General features: G+C 40.6%; 2 protein-coding genes across 3 annotated transcripts in view; one reads left to right on the top strand and one right to left on the bottom strand.

Moving 5' to 3' along the window:
• The first annotated feature begins 2,262 nt into the window (after positions 1-2,262).
• On the top strand, positions 2,263-6,384 carry LOC148185962 (uncharacterized). The gene is made up of 3 exons (XM_088073072.1): positions 2,263-3,039; positions 3,223-3,650; positions 6,294-6,384. Exons 1-3 carry the CDS (start codon positions 2,317-2,319, stop codon positions 6,382-6,384), a joined length of 1,242 nt encoding a protein of 413 aa, XP_087929198.1. The 5' UTR covers positions 2,263-2,316.
• chst11 (carbohydrate (chondroitin 4) sulfotransferase 11) overlaps positions 4,842-12,515 on the bottom strand; it is a 181,322-nt gene continuing 173,648 nt past the window's right edge. For both annotated transcript variants that reach the window (XM_042510939.2, XM_088072359.1), the window contains exons 3-4: positions 8,578-8,807; positions 4,842-7,998 (exon numbers count right to left, since the gene is read on the bottom strand). In XM_042510939.2, the coding sequence (XP_042366873.2) occupies positions 7,374-7,998; positions 8,578-8,807 (855 nt within the window). In that variant the 3' untranslated portion in view covers positions 4,842-7,373. The remainder of the gene's footprint in view (positions 7,999-8,577; positions 8,808-12,515) is intronic.

Genomic DNA, 12,515 nt, shown 5'->3' with positions numbered 1-12,515 from the left:
GCCGAGGAGGGGGAGTCGCTGCTATTTTTGATTCATGCTTAGCAATTCACACTAAGGCCAAGTTAAACTATAATTCATTTGAAAGCCTTTTTCTTAGTCTTTCTCACCCATCCTGGAAAACTCTACAGCCAATTCTATTTGTCATAGTGTACCGCGCCCCCGGCCCATACTCTGAATTTCTATCTGAGTTCTCTGAGCTTATATCAAGTTTAGTGCTCAAATCAGACAAAATTATTATCGTAGGGGATTTTAACATTCACATGGATGTTAATAGTGATAGCCTTAGTTCTGCTTTCTCCACACTTTTGGATTCAATAGGCTTCAGTCAGTGTGTACATAAACCCACCCACTGCTACAATCACACCCTCGATCTAGTCCTTGCATACGGCATTGATATTGTACATTTATTAGTCTTTCCTGAGATTCCTGCTCTGTCAGACCATTATTTGATAACTTTTAATTTTTTATTACTTGACTACAAGCCTCTCAGTAAGAGCTACTCTTCTAGATGTCTATCTGATTCAGCAGTGGCTAAATTTAAGAAACTAATTCCTTCTGATTCGCAAATTGAAACAAACATCGCGAAAATTTGAAAGACATTGGCGTTCGACCAAACTGGAAGAGTCCCGTTTAGTCTGGCTGGACAGTCTTAAAGTATATAAGAAGGCCCTCCGCCATGCCAGGGCAAACTATTATTCATCACTAATTGAGGAAAACAAAAACAATCCCAGGTTTCTTTTCAACACTGTAGCCAGGTTGACTCAGAGTCACAGCTCTATAGAGCCCTGTATTCCTTCGACCCTAAGCAGTGATGACTTTATGAATTTCTTTAATAATAAAATCATAACTATTTGAGATAAAATCCATCACCTCTTACCCTCAACTGACCTGACCCCGAACTCAGATAGCCTGAATATGGCAGCAAGGCCCGAAATTTATCTAGACCTTTTCTCCCCCATTGACCTTCATCAACTCTATACCTTGGTTTGTGCATCTAAGCCATCAACATGCCTGCTAGACCCCATCCCAACTAAGCTCCTTAAGGAAGTTTTACCTTTATTAGACAACTTTTTATTAGATGTAATCAACGCATCTTTATTGACAGGTTATGTACCCCAGTCTTTTAAAGTAGCTGTCATTAAACCTCTTCTAAAGAAGCCCACTCTCGATCCTGAGATTTTAGCTAACTATAGACCGATATCTAATCTCCCCTTTATTTCTAAAATCCTTGAGAGAGTGGTTGCTCATCAGCTCTGTGACTTTCTCCGAGACAACAGTTTATTCGAGGACTTTCAGTCAGGCTTTAGAGTTCATCATAGCACAGAGACGGCACTAGTAAAAATTAATAACGACTTATTTATCGCTTCTGACACAGGTCTGGTCTCTGTTTTAATCCTATTAGATCTCAGTGCCGCATTTGACACCATTGACCATCAAATCTTACTGCACAGACTTGAAACCTCAATTGGCCTTAAAGGAATGTCACCAGCCTGGTTTAAGTCATACTTATCAGATCGTTCCCAATTTGTTCACATCAATGATCAACTCTCCGCACATACAAAGGTCTGCTTTGGAGTGCCACAAGGTTCGGTGCTTGGACCAATCCTTTTCACTTTATATATGCTTCCTCTAGGCAACATAATTAGAAAACATTCCTTAAATTTCCATTGTTATGCTGATGATACGCAATTATATCTATCTATGAAACCAGATGAAACTGATCAGCTATCTAGACTTCAAACATGTTTTAAGGATGTAAAAGCCTGGATGAGCCGTAATTTCCTGATGTTGAATTCAGACAAAACTGAAGTTATTGTTCTTGGCCCAAAACACCTCAGAAGCTCCTTTTCCAACAATGTAATTTCTCTAGATGGCATTACCTTGGCCTCTAGCACAACTGTAAGGAACCTCGGAGTTTTATTTGACCAGGATTTATCCTTTGCCCCCATATAAAACAAACTTCAAGGACGGCTTTCTTTCACTTGCGTAACATCGCAAAAATTAGACATATCCTATCCCAAACAGATGCTGAAAAATTAGTACATGCATTTGTCACCTCGCAAGCCAATGTCCGACAGGAAAACATTTTCCCGTTACCTGGACAAGTGTTACTCTGACATGGAATCAAACCTCAAAAGAACCTTTGAGTCCCTGGATCATGTGTCCACCACCGCAGATATCTGGTTCGCCAATAATAAAAGTTATTTAGGAATGACGGCGCATTGGATAGACAGCATTAGTTTTAAATGTGAAAAGGCTGCTCTTTGCTGCAAGAGAGTGAGAGGAAGACACACGTACGATGTCATAGCTTGCGAGATGGAGGGGGTTCATTCAGCGTTTGGGCTATCACATAAAGTAACAGCATGTGTCACTGATAATGGCAGCAATTTTTCAAAAGCCTTTAGAATGTTTGAATCCCACCCTGATGGTTCTGACTCTGACAAGCCACCTGATGATGAGGAGGAGGACGTCACTTTTACTGATGTTGCTGAAGCACTCTCCACAGGATCAGACGAGACATTTTCACTGCCACCTCATCTGCGCTGTGCATCACATACACTCAATCTGATCTCAAAAAATGACCTGGAGAAATGGCTGACCAGTAACAATGACTGTAAATCAGTTTACAGAAGTGCTCTTGCCAAGTGTACAGCACTCTGGACAAAAGCTAGTCGCTCTACTGTGGCCTCAGACCAGATTGAGGATGTGCTGAAAAGAAAGCTCCTCATACCCACTGCTACACGCTGGAACTCGACTCATGACGCCTTATCTCTCATAACAGAAATCCCAATCAGAGATTTAAACACCATTTTGTCTAGACTGGGTCTTAAGGGCATCACTGAGCGAGAGTATCAGTTCCTGAAGGAATATTGTGCAGTGACAAGACCTCTTGCTGCTGCATTAGACATACTACAAGGAGAAGATGATTGCTACTACGGCACCCTCCTGCCAACCTTGGAGATTCTCATGTCAAAGTTGCTTGCCTTGAAGGATGGCCTTTCCCAGATGACAGCTGGCATGCCTGGTGCTATTGTACAGGTAAACACATATTGAATAATAACATGAATAGACCCTACCCTAACCCCTTACATAATATCTTGCAGTGTAGGCTATAGGCCTAGAATGTAATATAGCTGATTTAGCCCAGATTTATGAGGCTGTAAAAGCTGTTAATTTAACTGTATATGTTTGTCTAATGTAGCCTACTATTTTATATCACAGGCAATCAAAGACAGATTTGCATCTGTCTTGGACAGCAAGGATGCTCTGATGGCTGCTGCCACATCACCCAAATTCAAGCTCCGCTGGCTCAAAGATGAGAAGAGAAGAGATGCTGTCCAAACCATGCTGATTTCTGAATGTCGTGCCCAGACTCCTCCTGAAGAGCCACTGATGAAACCAGCAGATCAGAGCCCTGCTACCTCCAGTCACAATGGCTTTTTTGATTTTGAAGATGACATTTCCTACACAGCAGAGACTGAAGTTATGGAGTACTTCAAAACACCTGGATCCGGCTGGGAGGTTCTCTCCAGGTTCCCCAGGATTAAGGAAATCGCAAAGCAGTACAACACTCCAATACTGTCAAGTGCACCAGTCGAAAGGCTTTTCAGCCTGGGCAGTATTGTTCTGACCCCAAGAAGGAACAGGCTGTCAGATAAAAGATTTGAAAGACTTTTACTCATGCGATACAATCGTTATTTTGAAGAATAGAGAGAAAAATTAATTGAGTGGGATAAAGTTGCACTTCCTGTTCTCTCTGTTGCATTTTATGTTTCCTGCATTGTGATAATTGCAACACACAATGTTTCATTAATAGGTTCAAGAGTTTGTGACGGCTGTCAGATAAAAGATTTGAAAGACTTTTACTTGTGCGATATAATCGTTATTTTGAAGAATAGAGAGAAAAATTAATTGAGTGGGATAAAGTTGCACTTCTGTTCTCTCTGTTGCACTTTTGTTGCACTTTATGTTTCCTGCATTGTGATAATTGCAACACAATATTTCATTAATAGGTACAAGAGTTTGTGACGGCTGTCAGATAAAAGATTTGAAAGACTTTTACTTATGCGATTTTGAAGAATAGAGAGAAAAATTAATTGAGTGGGATAAAGTTGCACTTCCTGTTCTCTCTGTTGCACTTTGGTTCCTGCATTGTGATAATTGCAACACACAATATTTCATTAATGGTTCAAGAGTTTGTGACTTTGTACGTTACCAGCTTTATACAGTAAACACTAAGTGTTGATAGAGCTATGATGTTTGTCCTGTATCTACTCGGTAAATTAAGAAATGGGAAAGTAAAGTAATAAGTAGTGAAGTTACTTTTCAAATTCAGTAACTAGTAAAGTAATTTCATTACAATTTACAGAAGTAACTAGTAATGAGTAACTAATTACTTTTTTTGAGTAACTTCCCCAACACTGATTGTGGATTGTAAATGATGAAATCCCTAAATTCCTTGCAATTGTACATTGAGAAACATTGTTCTTAAACTGTTGGACTATTTGCTCAAGCAGCTGTTCACAATGTGGTGAACCTCGCCCCATCCTTGCTTGTGAATGACTGAGCCTTTCAGGGATGTCCTTTATACCCAATCATGACACTCACCTTTTTCCAGTTAACCTGTTCACCTGTGGAATGTTCCAAACAGGTGTTTTTTGAGCATTGCTCAACTTTCCCAGTCTTTTGTTGCCCAGCTGTCCCAGCTTCTTTGGAACGTGTTGCAGGCATCAAATTAAAAATTAATGAATATTTGCAAAAAAAAAAGTTTGAACATTAAATATCTTGTCTTTGTAGTATATTCTATTGAATATAGGTTGAAAAGGATCCGCAAATCATTGTATTCTCTTTTTATTTACATTTTACACAACATCCCAACGTTATTGGAATTGGGGTTTGTACTTCACAGATGCTCCTGGTGCGATGTGGAGGATTGGGTAAAACAGCACCACAGACGTAATGCTCTCAACATGCTGCCGGTGGAATCGAGAGGTTAAACTACAGAGCAGCGTCTTTCCCCAGGCTGTGAGACTCAAACTCCTCCTTTGATGCCAAAATATGTAGCAGGATTTAGGGACAAATTTTAATTCAATTTTTCTTAAAACTACATTTTAAAAAAAAGACAAATACATCTGCCTTGTACCTTAATATTAGATTGTGTCATTGAACCTTTTGAGGATAATAAAAACAGACCAGTTTTAAGGCTCTCATCATGTTAGTTGATATTGTGCTTTAGTTGGTGCATATTTCCATATAAAGGCACAATTAAAACACCACAGATCTGCTTTGCCTTTTGGTCATCCTGCCTTGTCTAGCTGTATCACAGCATCAGAAACATCTCTACACATCATCTGGTCAGTCATATGTCATCATTACCAGCAGGAATGATAAAGAAAGGTACACAGATAAAAGCTTTAAAATTAGGACTTTGTTAAACTTAGTCTAACAGACAGGGTGAGACGTACCATGTGCTAAAGGCATAAGAAAATATTATTCTGGTTCAGTGGAGAACAACAAAAAGATGCAAAAACTCACTTTGAAGCTAGACTGGTTCAGAATCTACAAAGAGGTGTAAAAAAACCCAAAACAAAAAATCTCTTTGTCTCCCTCTCCTGTATAATGCTTACACAACAGCCTGTAATCCCATAGCATGATTGAGAGTGCAATTATTAACCTTGACATGCTTAGCATCACTTACATTAATCATATTATAGTATGAGATACAGTCTCTGATTCGGTGGCAGTAGATTGTTGAGATGTGCAGTGAGAGCAGCAGCTAGTTCTCCTGTTCTGTTGTGAGGTGGAGGATTTCTTCCCATAAATTTGCTTAAAGACATCGATGTGCACTGTGTGTATTGAACACCGAGTGTGGCTTGCTGTGGCTCTCAAAGCCATTTTGGCACCAAATGTTTGATAACAGGAAATGGAAGATAACTCATAAATCTTTGATGGTCAAAGACACAGAAGGACAAAGCCATTGGCTGAAATGTACCATACACCTTCCAAAAGTGAAAATGCTGCAATGCACTAATAATGTATTGGATGCAATCTGTGTGAAAAGAAGTCAGCATGACAAAACATTAAGAGTTTAACTTGTAAAAATCCTAACTTATACATCAGCCCAGGAATAAGAACAATTAAATCTTTCTCTCTTTAATCGACAAAGCATATTAAATAATATTTTGTTATTGCTGCTCGCAGCAATGCTTCACAAGACAATAAAATTACAAATAAGCATGAAGACAAAACAATAATCTCAATTCACTGAAAGACATGTTTGGTCGTCTGAGCAGGGGCTTTAAGGGCGAGTCCCTGGGTGCATCCACTGAGCTTCTGGGCAGGTCATGGCAGGGCATGGCACGGCAGGGTTATGAGATCCAGTGACTTTAACCCTTTCACAACCACACAGGCTGTCTCTTTTCTTTCAGCTCCAATGTTCTGCATAGACTTGTCACTCACAGCTGATGCACCCAATCATGTGAGGACATCTTCTGTACCTTTCTTATCCCGTCCTCTAGCTGAAAGTGTTAAGGATGCTTGGTGTTTCAGGCAATGATTTATTAAGCACTTCCAAACTTTACTGATGCAGAAGGAGTCTCAGTTTTCTCTAAAGGGTTAACACAAGAGGTCCCTCCTGCCAACATCATTATGATAGAGATCAGCAACAACTTGTTTTGTTCAAACTGTTGACTGAAGGCTATGGTTGCAGTTGTAGACATCTTGAGAGTGAACTCTGTAGCCATGTATTACAGGGCCTCGATGCTTTGGTGAGCTAGTTTGGCTCTGAAGTAAATGTATTTAATGAGGGCAAGGGTCATAGGGGGCTAGCAGTGCACTGACAGCGCAGTGAAGGACATGAATTGTGTTTTACAATTTGACGGAGTTTCACCATTGATCAGAGGGAGGGGGAGATAAGCTTAGCCCCAAAGATGCATTGGGGTCAGGGCACGTGCGAGGCCACTGTTTGCTTTGTTGAATCTATGCAGCCTAATTGTCAGCAGTTTGTTTAAACATGTAGGGAACATAATCAGGAGTATCCCTCTTTAAGTCTGTCCACTGTTCCCCTTTTAAAAACACCTTGAAGACCTGCTTCATCCTCACAGTTTAGTCTTTGCATGCATTTTGTCCATTAAGCCCATCCAATAGCTGCTTCCTGTATCACACAGAGAGTGGACATCCTCCCCCTTGTGCCCAGACAAGCACACATCACCTTTCTTTCATTCAGCACCTGTTTGTAAGTCTAATTCAAACCCCACACCCACAAGTTATGACCACAGTTATTAAAATCAGGTTTGCCTCCAAAAAATCCCTCCGCTCATTTTGTTGCTTCTCCTTAAACAAGGCAGCCATTCTCAGAGTTACAGCTTTGTCCTTTAGTCCAGCCGGAGATAGCTGGGTGTGGAGTAGTTGAACATAAGGAAGTCCAACTTGTAAAGCTGGTAAAGTTGGATCTGTTGCTGAGTGCTGATATTGCTAAAGAATTGGGCTGTCATAGCATCTGTGGTCCGAGTGGACTTTGCGTAGCTTGGGAAGCGCAAGGAGTCGGCAACACCCACCAGCCGCAACACGTAGTTTGCATCCTCTTCAAGCGTCTCATACTTGCCCACCAGGTCATAGTGGATGTGACATGGGTGACAAAGCTGGGAAACAGTCTGCCAGTGTTCATTGAGTGGACCGTCACGCTGCGTGGCTGGATCCACCAGGTACTCTGCAAATTCTTTGAATTTGACATCAGCACCGCTGAGCAGGGCATCCTGCGTAGCGTTCTTGCGGTAGCGCCGGATAATGCGAATGCCAAAGCGTTTGTGGAAGGATGAGTTGTACTTGAGGGTGAACTTGTTTCGGTATGCAGAGACCAGCCTCTCAAAGGGCTCACGCACAAAGAGAAACTTGAGGTAGTTCTTGAGGCGGTGGTTGATCTCAGCAATACTGTACTGGTTCAGCGTTTTTAGGTTGGAGGGAATGTGGGCTTCATTGGAGGGGATTTCCATTGGGTCACTGTGGAAGAGAGGCATAACAACAGTGAGGAACAAAAAAAAAATCAATATATCACATCCTTGTATCATCATAAACTTCTACTGTACATCTTACAACATGTGACTTGCACATTTTTCTTTCTATTTGTCAAACACAGAGTAATTGGCTTTCAAGGACAATGATATGATACGATATGATATGATACAAAATACTTTATTGCCCGTGTTGGGGAAATTTGTGTTGGACTCAGTGCTGCCCAGATAATGCCTCCACAATTACAATAAAAACAGTAACTGCACCATACATACATTACAAACACAATAGTCTAAACACAAACATTAGATGTACCATTGCACATAATCCCATTTCCACCTAACACACATTCACCCAGTAAGAAAAACACATACAGCACACACCTAGAAATAAAAACACCATAAGACTACGTAACAGCATTGTTGCGTAGTTTAACTGAGATGGGGGGGCACTCTGTATTGCCTACCAGAAGACAAGAGCTCATACAAGAGCTCATACTCTGAGTAGAGGACATGCAATGGGTTGGAAATAAATGGAAGGCTGAAAGTCTCCCAGGTTAAGACTCACCTATATTTGCCACGACCTGTGAGCACCATCATGACACGCTTCCAGTTGGTACAGGCCACCTTGGGCACATAGCAGTAGATGACCTCATGGTCCTCATCCACCACGAGGTGTTTGAGGTCTCCAGGTGTCAGGACTCTGCGCTTACGGCTGGATGCACTGTAGACTCGACAGGCATCCACTACCTGATCCCTCCTGGCCTGGTGGAGCACAGCTGCTCTGGAAAACTCCAGCTGGTCAGGCAGAGACAGAGGGAGTGGGAGAGAGAATCAGGAAAATATTTTTGGCCACGAATGTAAGCAAATACCAGGCATGCATTTGACCCAGTGTTTTTGTTGCTCTCACAGACAAACAGTTAAAAAAATGGCAATAAAAGCAAACATGCTGAAGGTAAACACAGAAACAGCAACATGAAGGGACATTACTGTAAATTTAAACACAGGGGGTTGTGTATCTGTATGAAGGTCTGAAGACTGTCAGCTCTTGGATAGACATGAATATATATATATATATATATATATATATATATATATATATACACAAAAACACAGGAGTGATTAAGAGAGAAAGGTGGAGTGTTATTAATCTCAGCCTTTCATATCATACTCATCTCTTTACTGACTCTATCCTTTCCCCTATCTTAGTGGCTGCGCACATCATGAGAGAGATTAGTTCATGGCTAAGGAGGAAGATAATGATATTTGAGGATATTACAGATATTGAGTGTTCACCTTGCACAAATTCAGTCGGCAATCATATATCTGAGGCATATTTCATATTCACCATGACATTTGAGATGAAGTGGACCATGGCAGGAGAAAAACAAGACTAGTTTAAAAGTAGTAGTAGTATAGTACTTTCGGGGACTTCTTTACTATCATTGAGTAAACTGAAGACATATTTTAGGGATATTTTATATTATATTAAATTCTAAGCAATAATATTAGAGAACAACTGATAAACTGTACAATTAACCCAAATGGTTTCTGTGGGAAGTTTGTGTTAGATTAGCAATTATGATGAATTGTGAGCAGTTTATTTGCTGCACAAGAGTTTTCCAGATATTGGTTAAAACTTTGTATAGGATCCAATTATACGCACAATCATACATTCTTTAAAGGCTTCTTTTTAGATAGCAGAGCAGAGAGTGAAGGCTCTGCGAATACAGCTTGTGTTTAGATCCTCACAGTGCCCCATGAGATTAAAAAAAAAAGTACAATATTGAATATTGATCTAAATTAAAAAAAAATAAAATTACATTTATTTATCTTAGTAATTTTATGTTATTTTGTTGTATTTTATTTTTTAAAAATGATGTTTTGGTGTGTGCTATTGATCATTTTACTTGGGAAAAATTGTTTTGAGTAGGCCTACTTCTTCTATAGTTGCCAACAGCCTGACAAAATTCCCGGTTAGAGAAAGGTTGAAAATAAGGCTCCAGACCCCCAAATTCCTACCCCTGGTAATGATAATGAGATCTCAGCAGCAGAATGAGACACAGCACGATGCATCCTGGTGTTTCTAAATAATTCCATACAAAGTATGACTAAACCTGAAACTAAAACAAAGTAGTCTGTAGAAGTCTAAAGAAGTCATTTTCCACTGCTGCATATTTGGCTGTTTGTTCATTCAGACACTTTGGTGCTGTGACGAGAAGCTCCACTCTGTTTGTCTGTCTCTCTGTCACTGCGCTGCTGTCAGGCCATCCATTGTTTGATCAGCAAAAATGAAACGCTGCTCCGTTATCAAATAATTAGCTGTATTAGAGTTAAAGTCATTCACTGCATCACATGATTGTTCAACGCTTCTGCTGTAGCAGTATTTTGGCGTGAGATTTGCCTGGGCAGTGTGAGAGTGTGAGACTGATGGTGAAAGTGTGTGTCACATGCCAGGAATGTGAGAGTTAGCAACCCTGAAATATGTGTTAAATGTAAAACAATACACTTAACGTTAGATGCAGTCAACAACATAGGGCGGCGGAGGCTGCGCTGTCTGTAGCCGCTGTGTGACAGGCAGCGCTCCGCTGATACCGATAGTTTGTGAATCTTCTTATTGCCACTTATTAACACACAGAGAATGCTGTCATTGCAGCGTGACCCTATCCGACACTAAAACATGTAATGTCCACTTCATTTTCAATGAGTGTCTGATTTTCTTCTTGTCTTCATAACAACAGCTCCATCGGTTCTGACACTAACACGTATCAGTTAAGAACTTTAATAACTGCAGGGCTCCTGTTTTAGACATAGCTGTTACTCAAACAAACTGATGAGGTGATCCTTTCTCTCCTCCCTCCAAAACTGAAATAAAAACCACAGATGGCTTGTTAGCTTGTTAGCTCTTGCTATTTTTACCATGCTGCCATGTTACACTGCTTACAGAGAATGAGGAATAACTTTAGAGTATAGGACTGTCAGGGTCTGTCAGCTTGTCCACCGTATCCGTGCCTATTTCATTTGAAAGAACAAAGGCCAATAGGGAAACAGCAACGTCATGTCCAGCCAAAAAGGAGGCTGGGGAGAAATTCAAAGAGTCTGAGGTCAAGGGCAGTTGCCCGCTTTTCTCCCTGACTCTAAATTGATTTTACTCTGGCCTGCATCTTTACAGCTCCATCCCACTTACAACAAGTGTGGCCATTCAGTGCGGCAATGACTGTGGCTGGAGTGCTGAAATATCTCAGAGACCACCAAGCACTAGACACCAATACAGCTTGATTAAAGAGGTTTTTATGCATTTTTTCTTTGAAGTCTCTAAGTTGATTTTCCCACTCACTCCAAAGGACCTGTTCTGTATTTAAATTGTGTGACTCTTAATTGCACTACAGCTGATCTCCTCATTCCTGATCATATGTTGATATCTTTTAACATTAACTTAACACTGTCCAAACAAATCTGTTCCGTCTCATTTCATTTCGCAACATCAAAGATATTAATTTAAAACCTCTTTCCAGTGGTACTGACAGCCTCCCCACTGTTAGCTGCTTATCCACTCCTGATGAACGGGTTTCTCATTATAATGATGGTCTACACAGTCTTTTAAATGCCCTGGCTCCTTCAAAAACCTGGACTGTCTCCTTCATCTGTTCTGCCCCATGGTTTACACCTGCACTATGTCAACTCAAAGCAAAAGGCCGTCACTTGGAATGCCCTCAGGAAGAAAACTGGACTTGTTGTACACAAAGAAATGTACAACAACCACATTCTTTACTACAAGGGAACACTCTCTACAGCAAAATCCAGTAACTATTCAGGACTAATTAACTAAGGTCAAGGGAACGCAAGGGCCCTTTTCTCAGTGGTTAACAACATACTTCGACCACCAGACTCTCTCGCTCCTTATATGTGCTCAACAGATTATCGACAGATCATGTCATTTTTTAATGACAAAATTGACCAGATCCACCAGCAACTGACTCCGAACCCCTCCTACAGTTCACCCTCTCTTGTTGTCTCAGACTGTCTCTCTCATTCACTTTCAAGTTTCAAACTTACCTCTGTTGTTGAAATATCTGACCTCATTTGGAAATCCAAGCCATCTACCTGTCAGTTAGACCCTCTTCCTACTGTCTTGGTCAAGCCTGCCTTCCGTCTCTGTCCTCCCTAATAATTGACATCATACACTCCTCCATCACCTCCTTATCATTCAAATCTCCTGCAATAACACAAAACCTGGTGCATACCCTAACAATTTTGATAGTTTTCTTTCTATTTCTTACTTACCGTTTATATCTAAAATCATTGAAAATGTCATGCTCACTTGTATGACATTAAGCTTTATGCACAATTCCAGTCTTGTTTTCGCCCTCTCCATAGCACAGAAACAGCCTTGATAAAAATCACTAACAACCTCCTCAGGGCAGCTAACTCTGGACTGTAAACCATTCTCATCTTTCTTGATCTGAGTGCCACCTTTGACACCATCTCTCATTACATCCTCCTTTG

Source organism: Plectropomus leopardus, chromosome 22 (assembly GCF_026936395.1).
Source record: "Plectropomus leopardus strain MGB_pleo_1.0 chromosome 22, ASM2693639v1, whole genome shotgun sequence".
NCBI lineage: Eukaryota > Metazoa > Chordata > Actinopteri > Perciformes > Serranidae > Plectropomus > Plectropomus leopardus.
This window is presented reverse-complemented; position numbering and strand designations above follow the sequence as displayed.

Coding starts and splice junctions, on each gene's coding strand:
- LOC148185962 (XM_088073072.1), top strand. CDS start 2,317: ATGGAGGGGGTTCATTCAGCGTTTGGGCTATCACATAAAGTAACAGCA. Junction 3,040..3,222: donor TGCCTGGTGCTATTGTACAG/GTAAACACATAT, acceptor TTTATATCACAG/GCAATCAAAGACAGATTTGC. Junction 3,651..6,293: donor ACCCCAAGAAGGAACAGGCT/GTCAGATAAAAG, acceptor TCGTCTGAGCAG/GGGCTTTAAGGGCGAGTCCC.